The sequence below is a fragment of the Geospiza fortis genome, unplaced genomic scaffold (genome assembly GCF_000277835.1).
Source record: "Geospiza fortis unplaced genomic scaffold, GeoFor_1.0 scaffold486, whole genome shotgun sequence".
Classification (NCBI taxonomy): Eukaryota; Metazoa; Chordata; class Aves; order Passeriformes; family Thraupidae; genus Geospiza; species Geospiza fortis.
In genome coordinates this window covers 172,025-191,543 of record NW_005054417.1, presented here as the reverse complement: position 1 = coordinate 191,543, position 19,519 = coordinate 172,025, and the positions used below count along the sequence as shown (strand labels likewise).

Genomic DNA, 19,519 nt, shown 5'->3' with positions numbered 1-19,519 from the left:
CCCGCCCTGGGCGCTGGGGGGACGCCGGGCACTGACAGTGGCAGGCGAGCTGGGTGTCTGCAGCAGAAACAAGTTGGAAGCTGCCGGAGCAGGGTCTGTGCTGCCGAGGAAACCCGCTCTCCTCCAGAGGTCTGCTGGGCCGGGGTAGAAAGTACTCGCGGTGTTTTGAAATAGATGTCTCAAAACAAGTATTCATCGTACCGGCATGTAAAAAGGGCTAATGTATTAAAATGCAAATATGCATGTGTACTCGGCTATGCTGTTGCGTGTTTCCTGTTTACCATGTTAATTAGAAGTTGTAAGGCAGAACTTCGCCAAGAGTAATCCAGGGCAGTGTTTGACCCAGTAATGCTCACTGAGTGATGCAGTGGCTTTTATAGTTCTGGGGATTTTAGCCCAAAACACAACCCAAATATTTACTGAACTTCATTAATGAGAAATGTATGAATTGTAAGACAACTTACACCTTTGAAACTATTCTCTACCGGCACAAGTGTGAAAACTGACTCTGCCAGTATGGAGAGAAAGTTAAATTCCCCACTCTTGTTTTTTAAGGAAAATTTTGACCGTGAAGTTTGACCCCAGTCTTGCAGCCACCAGGATGCTTTTCTGTAACGTTTTGGGTGATGTTAACTAATTGTGCAAAATTTTGAGATTTGGGATATATAAAGCTGCCATTATATAAAGCAAGATAAGCACACTTGCAAACAAATGCAGGCAAAATCATACAGAAGCATCATGGAGTCCTAATTGTTTTTCAAGGGTTTTGTTGTTCTTTTTTTGAGAGCTAGTATTGTTCAGTAAACTGTTTTGTTTCCATTCACTGTGTTCTTTTAATTTAGAGGTAGTCCTAGAACAAAAAAATGTATTATGGAAACAATTTTGACATTAATCAAATGTTTGTTTGTTTTTGTAGTCCACGTCACACCTTCCAGATTCTTCCAGAGAAGAGAATAAAAAGAAACCAGTTTTGGAAAGACTTGGAAATTTGTTTGGTACTGGGAAGAGGAAAAATGTCAAAAGTTCACTAGAACACACTTCACGTCATAAGGGTGAGAGGTCAGGTTCTCCTCACGGGGCACAGGCAGTGTACTGTAGGCACTTCAGAGAAGGACACGAAGCTCCTCAAGTAGAGAAACAAGTGAGAAACGTAAGTGCCCTTCCTGAGGCGCAGGAATATAATTTCAGTGGGGAAGTAAGACCTCTGTATCACGATACGATTTCAGAATGGAGCAGTAGGGGAGTCTCTTCTGACAGCGAGTGGTCAGCAGATTGGAGCGGCAGCAGCGAAACCATTAAAAACTCTTTCTGTGAGAGCAGCCTGAATGTGGAAACACTGGGGCTGGAGAAAGAATCCATCACAGATATAAATAATTCCACAACTCCGGATTTCATACAGAGCTTGAGAAATCTGTCTAGTGAAGACTTAGAAAAGAGTATCTTAAGTCACAAGCAGCTTGTGAACACGTGGGTGTCTGAGGAGCCCGGGCATGCAAAACCAAAGGATTTGCCATACGAGTTGGAATCTGCAGCGAGTGAGCACGCATATTCTGCTAGAGTGTTAACTGTTGATATCTATCTAAGAAAAACAGAGGAACTCCTTAATGAGCCCGTGACTCTTAAATCGGAAGAAAATTGCAGTGATTTGGACACAATGGATAAAAAATCTGCTAGTAAAAGGTCTGGAAAACGGAGAAAGTCTCAATCTTCTAGTGACATTCCAAATGGAGAGAGAAACCAGACTGAGAATACTGCAAGGGAAGAATGTGGTTTTGAGGATGATGCCCATTCTGAGGTGTTTTCAGACAAGATAATAAACCCTGAACGGAAAGTGAGGTCTCTTCAACAGACTCCTGAAAGAAATTCCTCTTCCTCAGGTAGTAATCAGGATCTAAAAGTTGGATCTGCTCATAAAGGGGCATCTAAAGCTGAAGCTGACAAGGGCAAGCAGCAGATCTCAAACACAAGCTCTGCAAGGAGAAGATCATATAAAAAGAATCAGTCAGATACTGTACCCATTTCCCCTACTGGTTTGAAGGGTCAGGTTAAAGATTACTCTTCAAAAAGGCAGCCTTTAGCATCGCCAGAGACTAACCCAGTGACAAAAAGAACTTCAGTGGAAAAGGGAGCTATACCTGTGGCTTTTGGGGAAGACAGTTTGGAGTCTCCCAAAGCTTCTTTGGCTGCTAAGACAGAAGACTTGGTATTTGCTGAAGGCAGAAATGATACCAAAGCAATAAAGAATGGTAATGGTCCAGATGGAAGAGCTTTCTTGCATACTGATGGGATTAAAAATGGAGACCTGTGTCTGTCAGCTGAGAGACAGGCAAATTCTGATTTAGACGCCTCGAAGCTGAAGAGTTTGGATTCTTCCAGAACAGTCATGACAAAGATTAGCCTGTAAGTAACAAGCTAGTTTACCTTGTCCTTGTAGCTGTAATTTTGCTTGTATCTGTGTTTGGAATTCTACGGAAATGCTAGCTGTGTATCTGTTATCTGTCTAAATTGTTCTCAGTTAAGAACTGTCCTTAAAAAATATAAGTTACCATAACTAAAGCTACCACTTAACAAGCACTGTAGTCTACATGTATTATAAAAATAATTGATTTTTTAATTTTTTAAATTGATAGGGGATGTCTTTGTCAATTCCACTATATCGAATAATTTAACATATATAAAAACTGCTCAGTCATCATCGTTGTGGATCAGATTAATTCATCTGTCATTGACTTTCATTAATTTTTCTCTCACCAAATCAGAGTGTCATTGAAGATTTTATATGTGAAAATCTTTTGAATAAGAAATGGATTCAAGTTTTCTATGAAACAGCCTAATTTCTGCTATTATTTTATGAAAAAATGTAGTATGCAGTGTAGAACTGCATTATTCAAATGATATGATAGATCACATTCCAAAGTTTTGAATACATACAGGTGCTTTCTTAAGTATGTGCGGGGTGAATCACTTAAATTTTGATGCATGTGAATAACATCAGACGTTTGCAGAATTATGCATATATTAGTTTTCAGTTTTTGATTTTACACTGGAAGAAACTGTCAAACAGGTGGTCAGAGCTTTCCTTAGGATTATAAAGAAGCAGCTGTATTCATAAAGTTCACTGTTATCACTAGTATGAGACCAGTGATTGATTACTTGGATACTGTTGCATTCTCATCCACAGGCAATGATTTGTTTGCATTATTCATTTCTGTTGTTTGGTTGCCACGGCTGTGGGCTGTGTGCTGTTGCACTCCTCGTTCTGACATGTTCAGTTGTAGGTGTAGGGGCACACTGAATCCTGTAGGCCCACCCGAGGTACACTGAGTGTTGATAATTGTCCTTGTGTTAGAGGGATGTGGAGGTTCAACATGATGGTTTAAGAGACACGTCTGTTTGCAATTATGCTTCCCACATCTGAGAAGCACAGGAGCAATTTCCTTTGCCCAATTTGTAATACTCTACATCTGAGTCCTTAATTTGTAACTTAAGTTTAAAAAGCCTGGTACTGAAAGTTAAACTGTGGCATTTTTGTACTGGGTGATGCCTTGCCATCTGGCAGTATAGATCACAAATCTTAAACTCTTGAGTTTGTATCTTCACAGCTTCAAAAGAAAGGTAGCTTTCATATTGTCTTTTTCTCTGTGTCACTGTCATTAGTGATGATGAAGTAATAAATACCTGCGTAGCTGAATTTCATTTTTTCTGTGTATGTCCTGGGCTTGCTGTACAGCGAGTTGTCTTTTACTGTACTCGTAAAGTAACAGACGAGTGTCCTGTCTGAAAGACCGAATTGTAACACATAAACAACCTGTTCTATTTCATCCTATTTTGTGGGGTGTGTGACACGGTGTCTTGGCCTTATCTGCTGCTATAGGAACTTTAGCCCTGGGTGGGGACTGCCGTGTTGCCTGCAAGGTTTCTGATGCGTCTGATGGCTGTCATAGCACAGCACCACGCCATTTCTTTAGCCCGAGTTACATGCTCGGGTGATCTGGTATAATTTAGAGTCATTCATTAGAACGTATGAACTATAAACCTGGATGAGGATTAAGGTGCTGTAAAATGGGAAGGGGAAAGATGGTGCCATTACTAGAAGATGGTGTGTTTTTATTCTCTAGTTATTGCTGTGAACAGATAAATTTTTCATTTTCAAAAGTCAAAAAGTTTTTTTTAGATAGTTCGCATTAATTCCTTTCTGGTTGAAAAATACCCATTTGCTTAGAGATTCCTTGGCCCCTTGTAAGATGGATTTTATATAATACAAGTAGTTCTCCCTTAAAAGTGCATGATATCTCTTACTAATGACATTGTGCCAATTCTGGGAATCAGGTTTCTTTGGAAACAATTTCAAAACAGGTCAGTTTCTCCAGTCACCTCCAGAAATGCAGATTTCCTGTAAATAAAGATAGCATTTTCTTGATTTTCTCCATTTATGTGTGTGTACCGGATAACTTGAAAGTCACAGGATACTTTGCTTCTAGCTTTTGAACGGGAAACCTGTCAGATTTGAGACTAAAATGAGGTTGATGGTAAATCTTAATTGGCAAATAAAACCTCAGGCAGCAGTCACTTTGATGTGCTTAGTGGAAAACTTGGCTTCAGTTGTCATACTTTATGTTCAGGCATGGTTTTGTAGTTGCCTTTACATTTAAGCCCACTTGTTGAATTATTCTTCTCTTTTCACATGCCATTTTTCTTTGCTCACCTCAATCTGATATTTTGGCATCAGTGGTTTTTTGGCACCACTTGCAAGCTTGATGTGTGACTCACCTTCCATTTTTGACTGTTGGGAGATGTTTAACTGCTTGCTTCCACGGTTTAGCTGCAAGGTGTAGCCACAGAGAAGGACATTGGTATTTCTCTTGTGCCTGCTTGTTCCTGGCATTGCAGATCAGTAAGAATGAGCCACACTGGATTCTTTGAAAGAAAGCATTTGTGCTGTTAGGTTTTTTCCATACAAGATGGGAGGCTTAAAGGATACTCAAGCTTGGAGACTCAGTTCTTGCAATAACAAGCTTGGAGACTCAGTTCTTGCAATAAAGTGCATCTTTTGTCTATATTTAAAACCTGTATTTTGTAGTGTGGAAAAAGGTGTAATGAAAAGATTAGAAGAGGCCAGCTGTAGTGAGTGGAGCTGCAGGGCTGAGCTTTCTCATGCTCTTTGGTCTCAGCTGTTTGGCTGCTGCTGCTGTGCAAAAGTACTACAGAATACAAAATACAAAGTGTTGAAGTGGTTGTTTCTGCATGAATTTGCAAAGCTTGAAACTATACCTTTGAGGGGTGAGCTCTTCATTTAAAAGAGGTTTTAGATGTGGCTGATAAGTATCACTGTTAGCCATTAAACTTGCTTGTGTCAGGGCATACAGAGAGACATAGATTTTTATGGGGAAGATATGTGTTATGTTGAAATAAATGCATATAGTAGTTCAAGTGACAGGCTGACAAAAGGGGGTGGTATGGGAATGAATTTGTTAAGATAATTGGGCCATTAGTGTTACCTCTCGAAAATACAAGTAAAAGAAAAGGATAAGTATATTTTTCTTCTGATCAGAAAACGGTATGAAAGATCCTTGTGAGGAGGAAGTTCAGCACGTGTCAGTAGTGCATCATTGTACCAGGTAAAGGCTGTGCTGTGCTCCATAGGCAGGAGCATAGCCAGCAGTTCTTGGTGCTCATGGGTCTACATCTGGGTCACTCGGTTGAGTTGTAGCTCTTCCTCCCCTTCCAACTCTCTTCTGGTGTAAGAGAGATGTTCCCGAATTGGAATGAGTCCAGCAGTGAGCCATTAAAGAAGGTGACGGCTCTGGAGCAAAGCATGTATGAGGAGAAGCTGAAGCAGCTTGATTTCTTCGGCTGAGAGAAGAGAAGGATGCCGATAGACCTCAGTCATCTCTCACTACCTATAGAGAAGGCAGAGCCAGATTTGTCTCTGAGCTGTGGAGGGACAACAGCCACAGCTGCAAGTTGTAGCAGTGAAGTTCTAATGGGATATAAGGCAAAAATAATTCACAACAACAGTGGCTGCCCTGCTGCAGTGCTTCACGAGGAAGGTTGTGAGATCTTGACCCTTGAAGTTATTCAAAACTTGGTCAGGCAAAGCTTTCAGTAACTTGATCTAACTTTGAAGCTGTCCCTGTTTTGAGTAGGAAGTTAGGCTAGCTGATCTTCAGAGGGCCCTTACAATTCATAGTCATTTTCCAAAGAGAAAAGTCATAGAATAATTTAACTTTTAAAAGTTTAGGAAAAACCAGTTGTAGTTCAAATGAAAAGTACTGCGTCAATATATTTAATTTTATTCTCTATGATCGTTCCCTTCATACCTTCCCTCTTTCAGGAACATTTTGGTTTTTCTGTTTTTCCTTAAAATTTCCAAGTGTGTTTTATTAGCACCTATCTGAAGTATGGCCAGTGGATTTTAAGTTTGCTATTTCCTCTTTTATTGATCGTGCATTTTTCATAATTCTTCATAATGTTGTGAACTAGCTTGAGTAGGCTGGTAGTTAGAGGGAGCAGTGTTGGGAGGTCTTCTCTGAAATGACATGATGATAAGAAGGACATGGAACTGTTGGAGCAAATCCAGACCAGGGCACAAAGTTGATAAGAGGACTAAAGCACCTTCCCTGTGGAGACAGGCTGAAAGAGTTGGGGCTTCACAGGGAGGAGAAGATTGCATGGAGACCTCATAAAAACCTTCCAGTATCTGAAGGTGGGGGTCTACAGGGAAGCTGAAAAGGAACTCTTTGCCAGGAACTGTAGTGATAGGACAAGGACTACTGGGTACAAACTGAGAGACAGGAAATTTATGTTGGATATTAGGAAGAAACTTTTTACTGTGAGGAAGGTGAGACACTATAAAAGGTTGCCTGCAGAGATTGAGGATGCCCCAACCCTGGCAGTGTCCAAGGCCAGGTTGGAACAGGCTTTGAGCAACCTGGTCTAGTGGGAGGTGTCCCTGCCCATGGCAGGGGAGTAGAGGCTAGATGATCTTTTAAGATCCATTGCAGCCTCTAAATAGTCTATGATTCTATGATTTTTAACAGTTGCTCTTTGTACAGATTCGTAGGTGACTATTTTTGAATCTTCCTGTTATTTCAGTAAGTTTCTTCCTCATGGTATTCCCAAGAAATAAAGCTTGTACAGTGAAGAACCTTGCATTAGAAGGGTTTAATTTCTTGCTTGGGATGGATCACTTGAGGAAGAGGGGAATGGATCTCATGTTTTGGGTTGTTCCTATATCTCACACCTCTTTCTTGGGCAGAGGAGCTGCCTGAGAACTTAGTGAACACAGTTTGTGTAGGTGAAAAAAAGAAGAAAGCACTTAAATATCAGAATCATCCATTGATTGGTAGAGCATTTGGGATCTTGGAGATTGCTGCAAGCTATTTTCTTTTCATCTCCCACCTTTGTCAGTTGTCATGTAGGGCAGTTTCTACCTGTCCTCCTACTGCTGTGTCTCCAGGTTCCTCTCTGGAGAACAGGACTGTCTTGGAGGTGATGGTGGGCTCCTTGACACTCCTTAGATCTGGCTGATTAATTTTGAAGCCCTCTGCCTTGCCTCTTCACAGCTGTTCATACTGTACAGTATGCAGTAGCAAGTTACATGGAAAAACAATTTTTTCTGGTTGTAGGTATTTAGAGAAAAGAGCTTGAAACACTCAGCTGTGCCTTCTGCCACAGCACAGGAGTACTGTGTGCATGTACTTGTACATGCCTCTCTGTCCACTCTGATAGAAAAGATTTGTGTTTCCAAATTCAATTCTTGTAAAATTATTAGGCTTAGTTTACACAATTTAAATTGTTAGCTAAGTTTACCTGAAGGAAGTGGAAGAGTCCTCACACGTGGTGTTCGCTTAGCCAAGGTGGTGATGCAGTGCTTGGGGACAGCTAACATCTTCTGCAAGCACTCATGAGAGTGGGAGAGTTTTCACTCAATTTGAGGTTGCTTCTGCAGTGTAGGTGTAAAAGCTGCAAAGAATCTGGTCAGATGTGTTCAAAACTCATTGGAGAGAATATGCAAATGTTAACCAACTCATTATCACCTTAATGAATTGGGATTTGTTTTCTAAACTCTGTAGGGAATTGCATGTTTATAATTTATTCTGCCTATTCAGTGCTAAATGTTAATGTCTGTCAGTCATATGTAGTTGAGTTCTCTGCCTCAATTGCAGATGCTGTAAGTTGCTGTGTTTGTTTTACTCACCTTAAAGAACTAAGTATATGTTTGAAATACGTACTCCTTATTTAGTGTCTAATTTATTTAATCCATATAGTTACTCCTCTTTTAGTTGATTCCTTTTGAGATATCAAAATTTGAATTGTCTGTGGTTTATAATTCTACTTTTTATTGTTTTGAAAATTGTTACAAGCCTGTTCAAGATTAATTAAAGATGTCACTCTGTGTCATTTTGCCTCCTGTAGTCCAGCCAAACCGAAGAACATAGAGCTGAATTTTAAAACACCTACGAATCAAGACAGTTTAGAAAGTGAGCAGGACACTCTTGAAAAACCAGTTAACAAAACTAACAGCAACATTGCCAACAAAATTTCCTTGTTTGAAAACAAATGTGCTAGCCAGAGCCAGAGACCTACTGACATCCCTGCTTCAAAAAATAATGCTGTACCAAGCACATTTGTTGGCAGAGCAAAGCTGAAATTTGGAAAACAACCTAAAGAAAATGAACAGCCTGATAAAACATTAAATAAGCAAAGCAGTCGCCAGAAGTTATTTGAGAATGGCACACTGGAGAAAGAAAGCACTGCAGAGTTAAAAGGCAAAAATGGAGAAATCTTTACATCTTACGAGGATATTGGGAAGACAACAGAACTTAAAGTAAAAGCTGCCATATCCCTTTTTAATCAAAGCAGCAAAAGTGATGCTGGTAGCGTCTCTCTGAAGCAACCAGAATCAGAATTAACCACAGCAAAGAAAGAAAGTTCACCTTTTAAACTGCCTTTGCACTCACCTGTAAAAACTGAAAATGCTCAAGATCCTTTCTACCAAAGAAATTACACAAGCTCAGAATTCCATAGAAATGAAGAAAAAGTGCTGCCAAACACAGAGGCTTTATCACCGTGCAATGATGATAAATATCCTCTACCATCTCAGGTTTCCAGATCAGAATTTAAGAAGATGGAAAATGGAGATAAAAAGGTAAAGCCAGGAGATTTGAACTTTGCACCACTGCAGTATGATGGCAGCAATCAAGACAGTGTATTGGAATCAGAGCACAACACCAATACACAGAAGAGCCCAGGGGAAACCTGTAATGGATCTGCTGAAGACGACAGCATTTTTGATTCTCCATCTGACATGAAGAAGTTTGCTGAAACAATTAAAAACTTGGACAGCTCAGTTTGTTTACCCCAGAAGAAGAAGAGGTCAAAGCTTCCCAAGTCTCCAGCACCCCATTTTGCAATGCCTCCCATTCATGAAGACAACTTAGAGAAAGTATTTGATCCTAGTGTATTTACTTTTGGTTTGGGACTGAGGAGGGAAAAAACACAGGATCTGTTACCAGCACAACAAATTAAAATGCAAAGCCTGGAAACAATAGCCAGAGTCAGGCCCAAGCGTGCATCAACAGAGCAAAGTATCATATTCAAAGCTCTGCAGTCATGTAGAGAGGAACCTGCCTTTACTCAGGAAATAAATGGAAAAGAGAACATTGATTGTACAGATGGTGAAATTAAGAGATCACGGCTTGAAAAAAGCTCCCTCTTCTCAAGCTTGCTGTCTTCTAAAGAAAAGTTTTTTAGCCCTTCTGTCACTTCAGTAAATAACACAACAGCTTTTGCAACTGACTCCTCGGGGATGCCTCCTTTACAACAGGATGTTTCTGGGCCATTCATCATGCCTCAAAAATCTGAGGTAATAAAGATCATTCAGGAAATGAAACAATGTTTGCCGACCTCCTGAATGACTGTTAATTTTGATTTTGCAATTCAGTCTCTTTCAGATGTGAAGTTTCCAAGTTTTGTGGAGAAGTACCTGCAAGCAGATAGTGCCAAAAAAGAACTAAGTTTACAAATGCCCAACTATGGCAATCCTGAGAAAAGTTTTTCGAGCTGGTTAGGAACAAGCAGATATGAATCGAATGTCCCCCCTGGTTTATTAGATGTGGATGTAAGTATTGTGTTTTTAAAAAGCTGCCTGCAAAGTTATCCAGCTTTTATGTTTTTGATAGACAATGTGCATATATTGTTTTGTTTCCCCTCTTTGGGATATATATAGATTACAAATACATTGAGAGGAACTTAGCTATGGTACAGTTTTATCTGAAAATGAATATTATATTGCATCTGTCAACATAATTAAGGGGTCTTTATTTTGAGACTTTTTGCAAATATGAATGGAAAGCATTTTTTGAATATGTCTTTGTGCTTGATTTTGTATTATATTGAAACAAATCTTATGCTAACTTTATTTTTTTTTGTAAATTATAGGATGCTTTCTGTTAACTTCAGAAAGCTTCTGTTGAAGTAATCTTTCTTCTCTTCTAACAAGACATTTAGGCATTGTACAGTTAAATAAGTAACAGAGCAAATTCTTTATTTTAGCTCTCTGTTGTATTCCCATGTATTGGCATAAAAATATATATGTTCTTTAAGAATACTGTAATAACTGGATAGGAGTGATTATTGAAAGTGCTGCTACAGTGCAGGGCTGTCCCTTGGTCTGATTACAAGCATCTGTTCTTCATGACTGAAGACAGACCTATGTTTTCCCCTCAAAGCAACTTTAATATGGAATATATTTGTAATTTCTGTTTTTAAAATAATGATTCAATGTCCTGTAGTATTTGCTATTTCTGTTAATGCAAGTCCTTATTGTGACCTGGGAGGAAAACTGTAATCAGGAGATTTAAAAACCATGGGAAGAAATATGTTTTCTAAAGTTTAATAGCCTTATGAACAGGACCTGTGGAATTGAAGCAGCATGTAAGAAGTTCGAGAAATACTTTCCAAAGCTAATGGTTATCTGCTATATCAGTTCTACTAAAAGGACTGAGGTAGCAGAATTAGCTCCTTTCTTTGTCACCTTGCAGGAGACAACCATCCATGGTAGCTTGCAGTTCTGAGAATGTAGATTCTTCTCTTATGGGGAAGTTTTCTTAATTAGAGTGGAAATGAAAATTAGGGGCGTTATTTATAGTAGAGTAGATTTATATTGCCAGTTAAAGAGGCTTTCTTATTCTGTTGGTCCTGCTTGGATTTAAAAACTTGGTTTAAAGCTAGATGCCTAGTACTGTCTTAGTTTGTTTTTTGCTACTTAAACTGTTTTTCTTGAGTGGGTTTCAATTTTGCATTAGAATGTGGAGGTCCGATATAGCAGTGGAGTGTGTACATACCTAAGACTTTAGGCTTCATACCTAATCCTTTAGGCTTCAAAGGGTTTCTGGATTTCTGTGGCACTGTTGCTGACTGGAATGTTTTGCTCAAAGGGTTTCTGGATTTCTGTGGCACTGCTGCTGACTGAAATGTTTTCCTCAAGTTAGGAATCAAAAAGGTTTCTGTGAGGTGTACCTGCTGTGCATCTTCCACTGACTAAGAAAATGGTGATGCAATGGCTAGTGGGTAATGTGAAGGAAGGAGTAAGGGCAGCCCAAAACAATGACTTTGGCATTCCTCAAAACACAGAACAAGTTTTAACTGGAATTGAAGCACAGGCTAAAAAACCAGTTGTGCTTCAACACGTCTTGATGATGCCTACAAAAACCTGGTGGTGGTTAAGAAGTGTCTTGCGACCACTGCCTGCTCTGCATATTGACTACTATGTTCTCTTTAATTCCTTGCACGTGTTGCTGGTTACCTATTTAAGGGCAGGATCTGTTTTTGTCTTTTTGTTTGCATGAATCATTCCTAGAAGAGCAGGACCCTGTCCCCGAATGAACACTCCTATCCTTGCTAGGAAACCAAACACATAATTTCAATGCTTGCTTTATTTGTTTGAAGGTGACGTGATGCAACCACAACTTTCCCATACATATATCATACAATTTACTGCTGACTTCAGCATTGTTTTAGATTTTGTATACCTTCATGTGTTTTAGTTGTTCTGAATATTTTTAGTTTATCCCCTAGTGTGCAGTCTCAGCTGTTTGAGGAAACCTGTTAGAAAATAGATTATGCTGATTAGCTCGTACATGTATGTGCCATCATGCATCCTCAGTATTTTCATATATTTCTTAAAAATACACCATGCTTTATGGCTTGACATTTTTAGACATTTAAACTCATCATTATTATTGTACAGCATGTACTTTATCAGTGGCAGTTTTTAAAATAGTCTCTTGGTATTGAAATCCTGGGCTATGTAGGAAGATGATCAGGATGATTTTAAAGCATTTCAGATCTGAGGTTAGTCGACTTCAGTGAGATGATAATTCAGAGTTTTAAAAAAGTGTATAAATTTATACATTTGTGACAAGATGCTGCTCTGCAATGGGAAGTAGAGATTGAAGTGGTAAGTAGGTATAGTTAAAAGGTTACCAACTTTTACTATTCAGAGTATTTTTTATTTTGTTCTACTAGCCCTTTTTCTATAGCTGAGTATCTTTATTGAAAATGCTTTTGATTTTGTGGGGTTTTTTTGTGATTTTTTTTTCTCTTCTCACTGTCTGTTAGACACTCCCAAGAAATGGACAAAGTAAAATCAATCCCAGACCTGGCAAGGTAAGATCAACTTTAAAAGTTTTAGTGTTCCTTTCTATATTTAAAGCTTAGGAAGATAGAACTGTATGTTACTGGTGTGTTTTTCTGTTTTGTTGGATTTTTTTTAACACAGCTGGTGATATACTGTGACTCAGACTGTCAAAAAGCTGGCATTGAAGTTTTCCATGATGTTCCAGATTGCAGTTCTTGGGTTCTGTCACCAACAATTTTAGTTAAAGTCATCAGAGGATGGTAAGAGATCAATTTTTACTCTTTATGCAATGATTTTTACTCTATCCAAAATGTTTTGAAGCAGAACTGGCATATGATTCACAGTAAGTCTGGCTTGTAACAATGTAGAGCTGTGAGCAAGAAATAGGGCATTTTACCTCTGCAGCAGGAAGTTCTGAGCTGGAAAACTTATTTTGCTGACTAATTGAATGAGTGTTAGCATCTGGCAGGGTGCGAGGTGTCACCAGGCATAGGTGTGGGATGAAATGACAGATTCTGTTCATGCCCTTCAACTCCCCTGATCATTAGGGATTCTTGCATAGTATTTGGATTGGGCTAAAAGGCTAGCAAATAAGTTTTAAGCTAGGTCTTACATAATTATTTCATGACCAAAGGAATAGGATGGTGCTGTAGAGATAATTGACTGTTTGTCTGACAAAAGGAAGGATTTTGCTCCAGAAGCTGTATTGCCCAAGAGTAATTCAAAGCAAGTTCATCTCCTGCTTTCTTCATAGCATCAACAGAGGGACCATTAGTAGTGTGGCTAGCGCAGCAAGTTATGCTGTGGCCAGGCTGTATGCAGTCAAATAGCAGGTTCTCAAAAGTAATTATCTGATAGTGAGGTGCAGACACGAGGGCTAGCCACAGTAGGAGGTACTGGGAAGCAAACTGATTGCTGTTTAGCTTCAGAAAACTGGAACAAAAACCTTTTGATCTCTGTAAACCAGGTCATCTTTTCTAGCGTGGTCTAGAGGGACTGGGTTTGGGATTTTTCCTCCTTCCATTGAGAGCCTGAGTGAAGGGCTTGTATTTGCAGATGGATCAAGTTCTTATTTAGTTATATATTCTCTTCTACCATTAAAAATGAAGTTGTCCTTGTCTTCTGAGCAGTCTTATCATTCTCTAGCACATCTACCCCAGCTCCTGTGGAACTCCAGGCTGTTGTTCACAGGATCCAAGCAACTTCTCTGTTTATACATGATGCAGCAGTCTGCAGTGTCATTGTTTTCTCTGATGTACAAATTGGTTCTGATTAGTATCTCATACGAAGTCTGGTATTCAGAGATAGTAGTCTTTGCTGCCCTAAATTATCAGTTTTATAAGGTGGAGGAGTTTTTTGTGAAAGTACAATTCAGCAGTAGACATTTTTGGTTTTATCATTGTTTTTAAAGGTATCACAGAGACTGAAAATGGCTTGCATCAGCAGTGTTGGGTGAATAAGCTGTATTGGGGAAATGGCAAGGGTTTGGAAACAGTAGTGTGTATGAAACGATTTGTTAAGTGGGATCATGATTTTTGCAAATCACACTTGATAAAGCACCATGAAAAATTAGATTTTTAAAAATTTATTTTAAGCTGGATACTCTATGAAAAACCAAATTTTGAAGGCCCCTCTATTCCATTGGAAGAAGGAGAGTTGGAACTCACAGATATTTGGGGTGCAGGTGCTTCTGAAGAGCAAAGTGACTGCACATCTCAAAAGCCTGCAGTGATCGGTTCAATAAGGCATGTTGTTAAGGCAAGTAATACAAGTCAAAATTTTTTTATAGAGCTTAAAGTACAGTGATGTTTTATACTGATAGAGAGTGTGATTGGTCTATTAGGACACAAGTGTAACATGAGCTACAAGTGCATGAAACAATATTCTATGTTGAATTTCATGTTTAATCACAAAATGCATGTGAGGGCTTTTGTGCAGTGGGGGTTGTGGTAACATCAAGAGGAAGGACAGGATAGGAACAGAAATTTGGTGGGCTTTATTAGAATAGCCACCAAAATGCTACATACAGCATATGCTTTGTAGTCTGGTCAGTGTCAGGAAAAGCATCCCAGAAAACCATCAATAATTTGGTATTTTCAAAATATGGCTTTTTCTTTTATTTCCAATACAAACCAAACTTGCACTCAATACAGACTTCAGTGTGAAACACCAAACTTTGGTTTCCTTGGTATGGGCAAACTTACTGGTAAGTTTCACACGTGATGGAACATCTTTTCTATGCACTTTTAACCTACCATTAAGTAGTTACAATTACAGGTTGCCAAAACAAGCACAAGCGATAAAGTTATTTGAGCAGGAAAGGAAAAAGGAGGAATATATATTGCTTGTAACTACAATTCTTGTTTAAGTTGCAGTTCACTTCAAGGATGGCTTGTTTGCTATTATCTTAGGATTTAATTTGCTAGAGGAGATGTTAACTGATGCAAGAAGATGCATCAGAAAGTAAACAATGTAAATGCTGATTAGAGATTGACTGACTGTCTTGCTTCAGAGACAGGCAAACTGGCTTAGCTATACTTTTATTATAGGCATCTAATAGCAGTAGTAATTGACAAGGGGGGGAAACAATTTAAAATAAACAGGTGTTTCAAAACTGATTTAGTTATGCACAGTAATTATAGAACTCCCAGCACAGATCAAGTGATTATGGCAATCTTCATTTTTCAGGATTACAGGGTTTGCCGAATTGATTTGTATACAGAGCCTGAAGGGTTAGGAATCGTGACTTCCTTTTTTGATGACACTGAAGAAACAGGGGTGTTTGGAACCACTCAGAAGACTTGTTCTATTAAAGTGCATTGGGGCATGTAAGTATGCAGCTCTGTATGAATGTGTAGTGCGATGACAGGAATTTAGTTTAAACCATTGGTTACACCTGTCAGACTCGCGAGCAGGCTGTATTTATTCTAGTCCTATATTTTGGCAGTCTATTTGTTGACAGTAGTGTTAGTACATCACTGTAATGCTTCACTCTTGGGGAGTCTGACCTAGAATGTTTTGTTAGAGCTAGATTTTCTTCTGCTTGCGTGTAGCAAATACTGAATAACCCTTGCGTATTTGTAGCCAAGGAATGAGTTTGCCTCTCCTGCTTTTTTTCATTCAGGCAAACTTACCATAAGTGAGGGCAGGGAATGGATTGTTATAAGAAGACTACATTTCCCACTTGCTTTCTTCTAAACTTGAAATCATCCAAAGAAGAAAATTTTTGAAGCCCTTCTGTTATAAACTAAGACTTAGTGCTTTAGAGAGTCCATATGTGACATTGTTGTATTTCACAGTGCATTTTGATCAAGTTTTTTATGGTGATGTGTAATACAAAGATGTTATGTCACCTGAAAATATCTGGCCATCTGCATTAGGAGGGTAATATTGTGAACCAGGCAAGTTTTTATGAGAAAGGAGACTTCTAAGGAGCAACCCAGGTTCTGTACCAGTATTAGTTTTCATGGCTTAATAAACAAACTAGTTAATTGTTATGGAAAACATGCTTCAAAGTAGCACTGGGAAAAGTATGCAGAAGAGAGAAAGAAGCTTCTTTCAGAAAAAGTGAGACTGGAGCCACTTCCAGTCATCCTGCAGAACTTCTTACAGGGTGTACAGAGGTTGGTTGTTAGCTCTTATGTTTGGGCACTGATAGCACTTGCCTTGCTGCAAATAGTCTAACTATCAAAAACTGCCTAGCTGAAGGCAGGTGTTACATATCACTTTTTATAGAAATATGTAAAGCAGAGATGTTTCAAATCTACCAAATGATGTACAGACATTTTTGTTGTTAGGCAAAGGGTATTTTATCTGAGTAAATATTTGCACCTTGATTTGTGGAAAAAAAAATGAAGCATTTTGGTATGTGGGCAAATTTGAAGATGTCCAAGTAGTTGGTTCTCTCACAGGAAGTTATTTCTGGTAAACTGCAACCTCAATCCAAATTACATGTCTCGCAAGAGTAAGGAAATCAGATATGTTATTTGCAGGTTGATTGTTAATTCACTTCATCTGTGTCTCCATTTTATTTCTGTCTCACTTAAAAGCTACCTGTGACCAGTAAAATTACAGGCTTTTGGGAAGAAGGCAAAGCCTGTGCACATCTGAGCTGTCTTTATTTTGCATTAGTGTAACAGCATTGTTTTACTAAATCCACATGCATTCTGGCTGTCTTAATATCTCTCTCTTGCATTTGTATCCCTGAAGGAGAGCAGACTAATATTTCCCCTAGGAAGTGAAATATATTCATTTTTCAACTGTCTTTCTTGGATATCTGTCTATTAGTCCAGTGTAGAAAGAAGTCACTTCCATGAGAAATTCTGCAGATGGCTGCTGCTTTTTTGCATGTTGCAGGGTTTTAGGGGGTTTTTTGCCTTTATTTTACAGGCATGACATAGTTCACTGTGTTGGCAGGTGAGGGAGGCTCTGATTCTGAGTCACCTTGCCATGTGGGTGTGGTTGTATCATCTTAAAGTTTCCCAGTGTTCATGCTTAATTGCTGTTTGTTAAAAGCTGCCAACAAAAATGAGTCAATGCACCTTTATCTTCTGACTGTACTCTCTCCTTGTTCTTCCATGTGTGTCAGTTCTTGCAGTGAAGTTAGTCATGGAATCCCTTAGGGTGGAAAAGGCCTTGTAAGACCATCCAGTACCACCATTAACCCAACACTGCCAAGTCCACCACTAAACCATGTCCCTAAGCAGCACTACTGCACATCTTTTAAATGCCTACAGGGATTGTGACTCCACCACTCCCCTGAGCAGCCTGTTACAGTGACAGCTCTTTCAGTGAATTATTTTTTCCTAGTATCCAGTCTAAACCTCCACAGGTGCAGCTTGAGGCCACTTCCACTTGTCTGGTCACTACCTGCCTACTACCTCTTTTCAAGGCAGTTGTAAAGAGCAGTGAGATCTCCCCAGAATCTCATTCTTTCCAGGCTGAGCACCTCCAGCTCCCTCAGCCATTCTTATTAGAGTTGTGCTCCAGACCTTTCACCAGTTCAATTGTCCCCTTCTAGACATGATCCAGCCCCTCAATGTCCTTGGTGTAGTGAGGGGTCCAAAACTGATCCTGAAACACAGGATTTGAGGTGTGGTATCACCAGTGTTGAGTACAGGGGGACAGTCACTGCCTTGTCCTGCTGGCCACGCTGTTGCTGATACAGGCCAGGATGCCACTGGCCTTCTTGGCCACCTGGGCACAGCTGGCTTAAGTAAAACTGCTGTTGACCAGCACCCCCAGGTCTTTTTCTGCCAAGCAGCTTTTCAGCCACTCTTCCCCAGTCCTGAAGCACTGCTTGGGAATGTTGTGACCTGGCACTTTCCCATGTTGAACCTCATCCCATTGGCCTTGGCCGCATTGATCCAGATCCCCCTGTAAAGATTCCTTATCGTTCAGCAGATCACCCAACTTCTTGTCATCTGCAAAACAGCTGGAGGAGCACTCAAATCCCCTCATCTAAATCATTAATATTAAGGTATTAAACAGAATTTACCCCAGTACTGAGCCCTTGGAAGTACCATGCATGACCAGCCACAAGCCACAGGCTTACTGAGTGATGTGAATACGGGGCACACAATGTATCAAACATTCAGCTACAGACAGTAACAAAACTAAAGCACCTTGCTTGTTTCTTGGAGCCATGTGTCTGCAATGAAACTATACCAATTTGAGCCAGTTTGTATTAGCTTGGAATCTCCCTTTAAAGGGAACAATGATCTTGTTCCTAAAGTAAGCATATTGTCTTGTTCTTTACTGTTCAGAATTGTTCTGGGGGTTTTATGTCTTACTTTTGTCCCTCCACCCCTCTACTTTTAGATGGCTTCTTTATGAAGAGCCTGGTTTCCAGGGAGTCCCTTTAATGTTGGAACCTGGTGAATATCCTAATTTATTATTCTGGGAGAAGAAGGAAGCCTACATTAGGTCCATGAGACCCTTGAAAATGGTAAACTACTGCTATTACTTAAAGTTAAATGACCTATGTTTATATGTTAGAAATAATGTGTTAAGGTGGTTAGATTTTTCAAGACTTAGAAAAATGTAACTTTTTAAAAAAAACTAAAATTTTTGGTCTATAAAATTCTTGAACTTACAACATTTGATTACATGCATCTTTGCCATTAATCTGCCATTTATTTTCACTTGCACTCTTTAAGGAATATTTAAGCTTGGTCCTGACTTTCTGCAAAGAATTGATGACTCGTAGAGACATCTACCAGTGTCTAAGTCATGAACAGCTTAATTTTTTCTTCTTTTTTCTTCCTTTTAACAGGGTGGCCGCAAAGTTGAATTCAGTGGGGAGCCAAAGGTAAAAGTCAGTATGTGTTGATTGTCCAAAGCTGTTTTACATCACATGAACTACATGTGGGTAGATAAGTATGCTTTGATTGGATGCCAACTACTGATGGTTTACTGGGTAGTCCTTTTGTATGTGACTACACCATGAAAATATAACTTCTGTTACATTTCTGCATCCATCACATGCATAAATGACAGTATAACAGCAATCGAGATGATGCAGATGGGTAATGAATGCTCAAGCCCTCACGTTGCATCTCTAGTGGAAAGGCCTCTTGTAGAGGAGAAATCCCACTAGTTGGTTTCATCATTTTGCATTCTCCCTCTATTTGCCCATGCTAAAGAAACCGTCTGTTGTCAGAATTCATCATCCTCCCTGCAATATTTCTTTTCCTTCATTTCTACTCCAGGTAATTGTTTATGAAAAGCCTTTCTTTGAAGGAAAACATGTGGAAATAGAATCGGAGGTCTTTATGCTTGATGACAAGGAATCAGAAGACAAGACAAGACTTCCACTTACATCAGTGGGATCCATGAAAGTACTGGGAGGAGTGTAAGTGTGGAAAAGTGGTATTT

At 39.4% G+C, this 19,519-nt stretch overlaps 1 protein-coding gene across 1 annotated transcript in view; it reads left to right on the top strand.

Annotated features, from left to right (window-relative positions):
- Nucleotides 1-19,519, top strand: part of CRYBG1 (crystallin beta-gamma domain containing 1) — a 98,158-nt gene that overhangs the window by 54,814 nt on the left and 23,825 nt on the right. The window contains exons 3-12 of the mRNA XM_005426596.2: nt 917-2,400; nt 8,419-9,868; nt 9,947-10,123; nt 12,625-12,672; nt 12,785-12,903; nt 14,239-14,395; nt 15,332-15,471; nt 18,464-18,590; nt 18,918-18,953; nt 19,354-19,496. Of these exons, the coding sequence (XP_005426653.2) occupies nt 917-2,400; nt 8,419-9,868; nt 9,947-10,123; nt 12,625-12,672; nt 12,785-12,903; nt 14,239-14,395; nt 15,332-15,471; nt 18,464-18,590; nt 18,918-18,953; nt 19,354-19,496 (3,881 nt within the window). The remainder of the gene's footprint in view (nt 1-916; nt 2,401-8,418; nt 9,869-9,946; nt 10,124-12,624; nt 12,673-12,784; nt 12,904-14,238; nt 14,396-15,331; nt 15,472-18,463; nt 18,591-18,917; nt 18,954-19,353; nt 19,497-19,519) is intronic.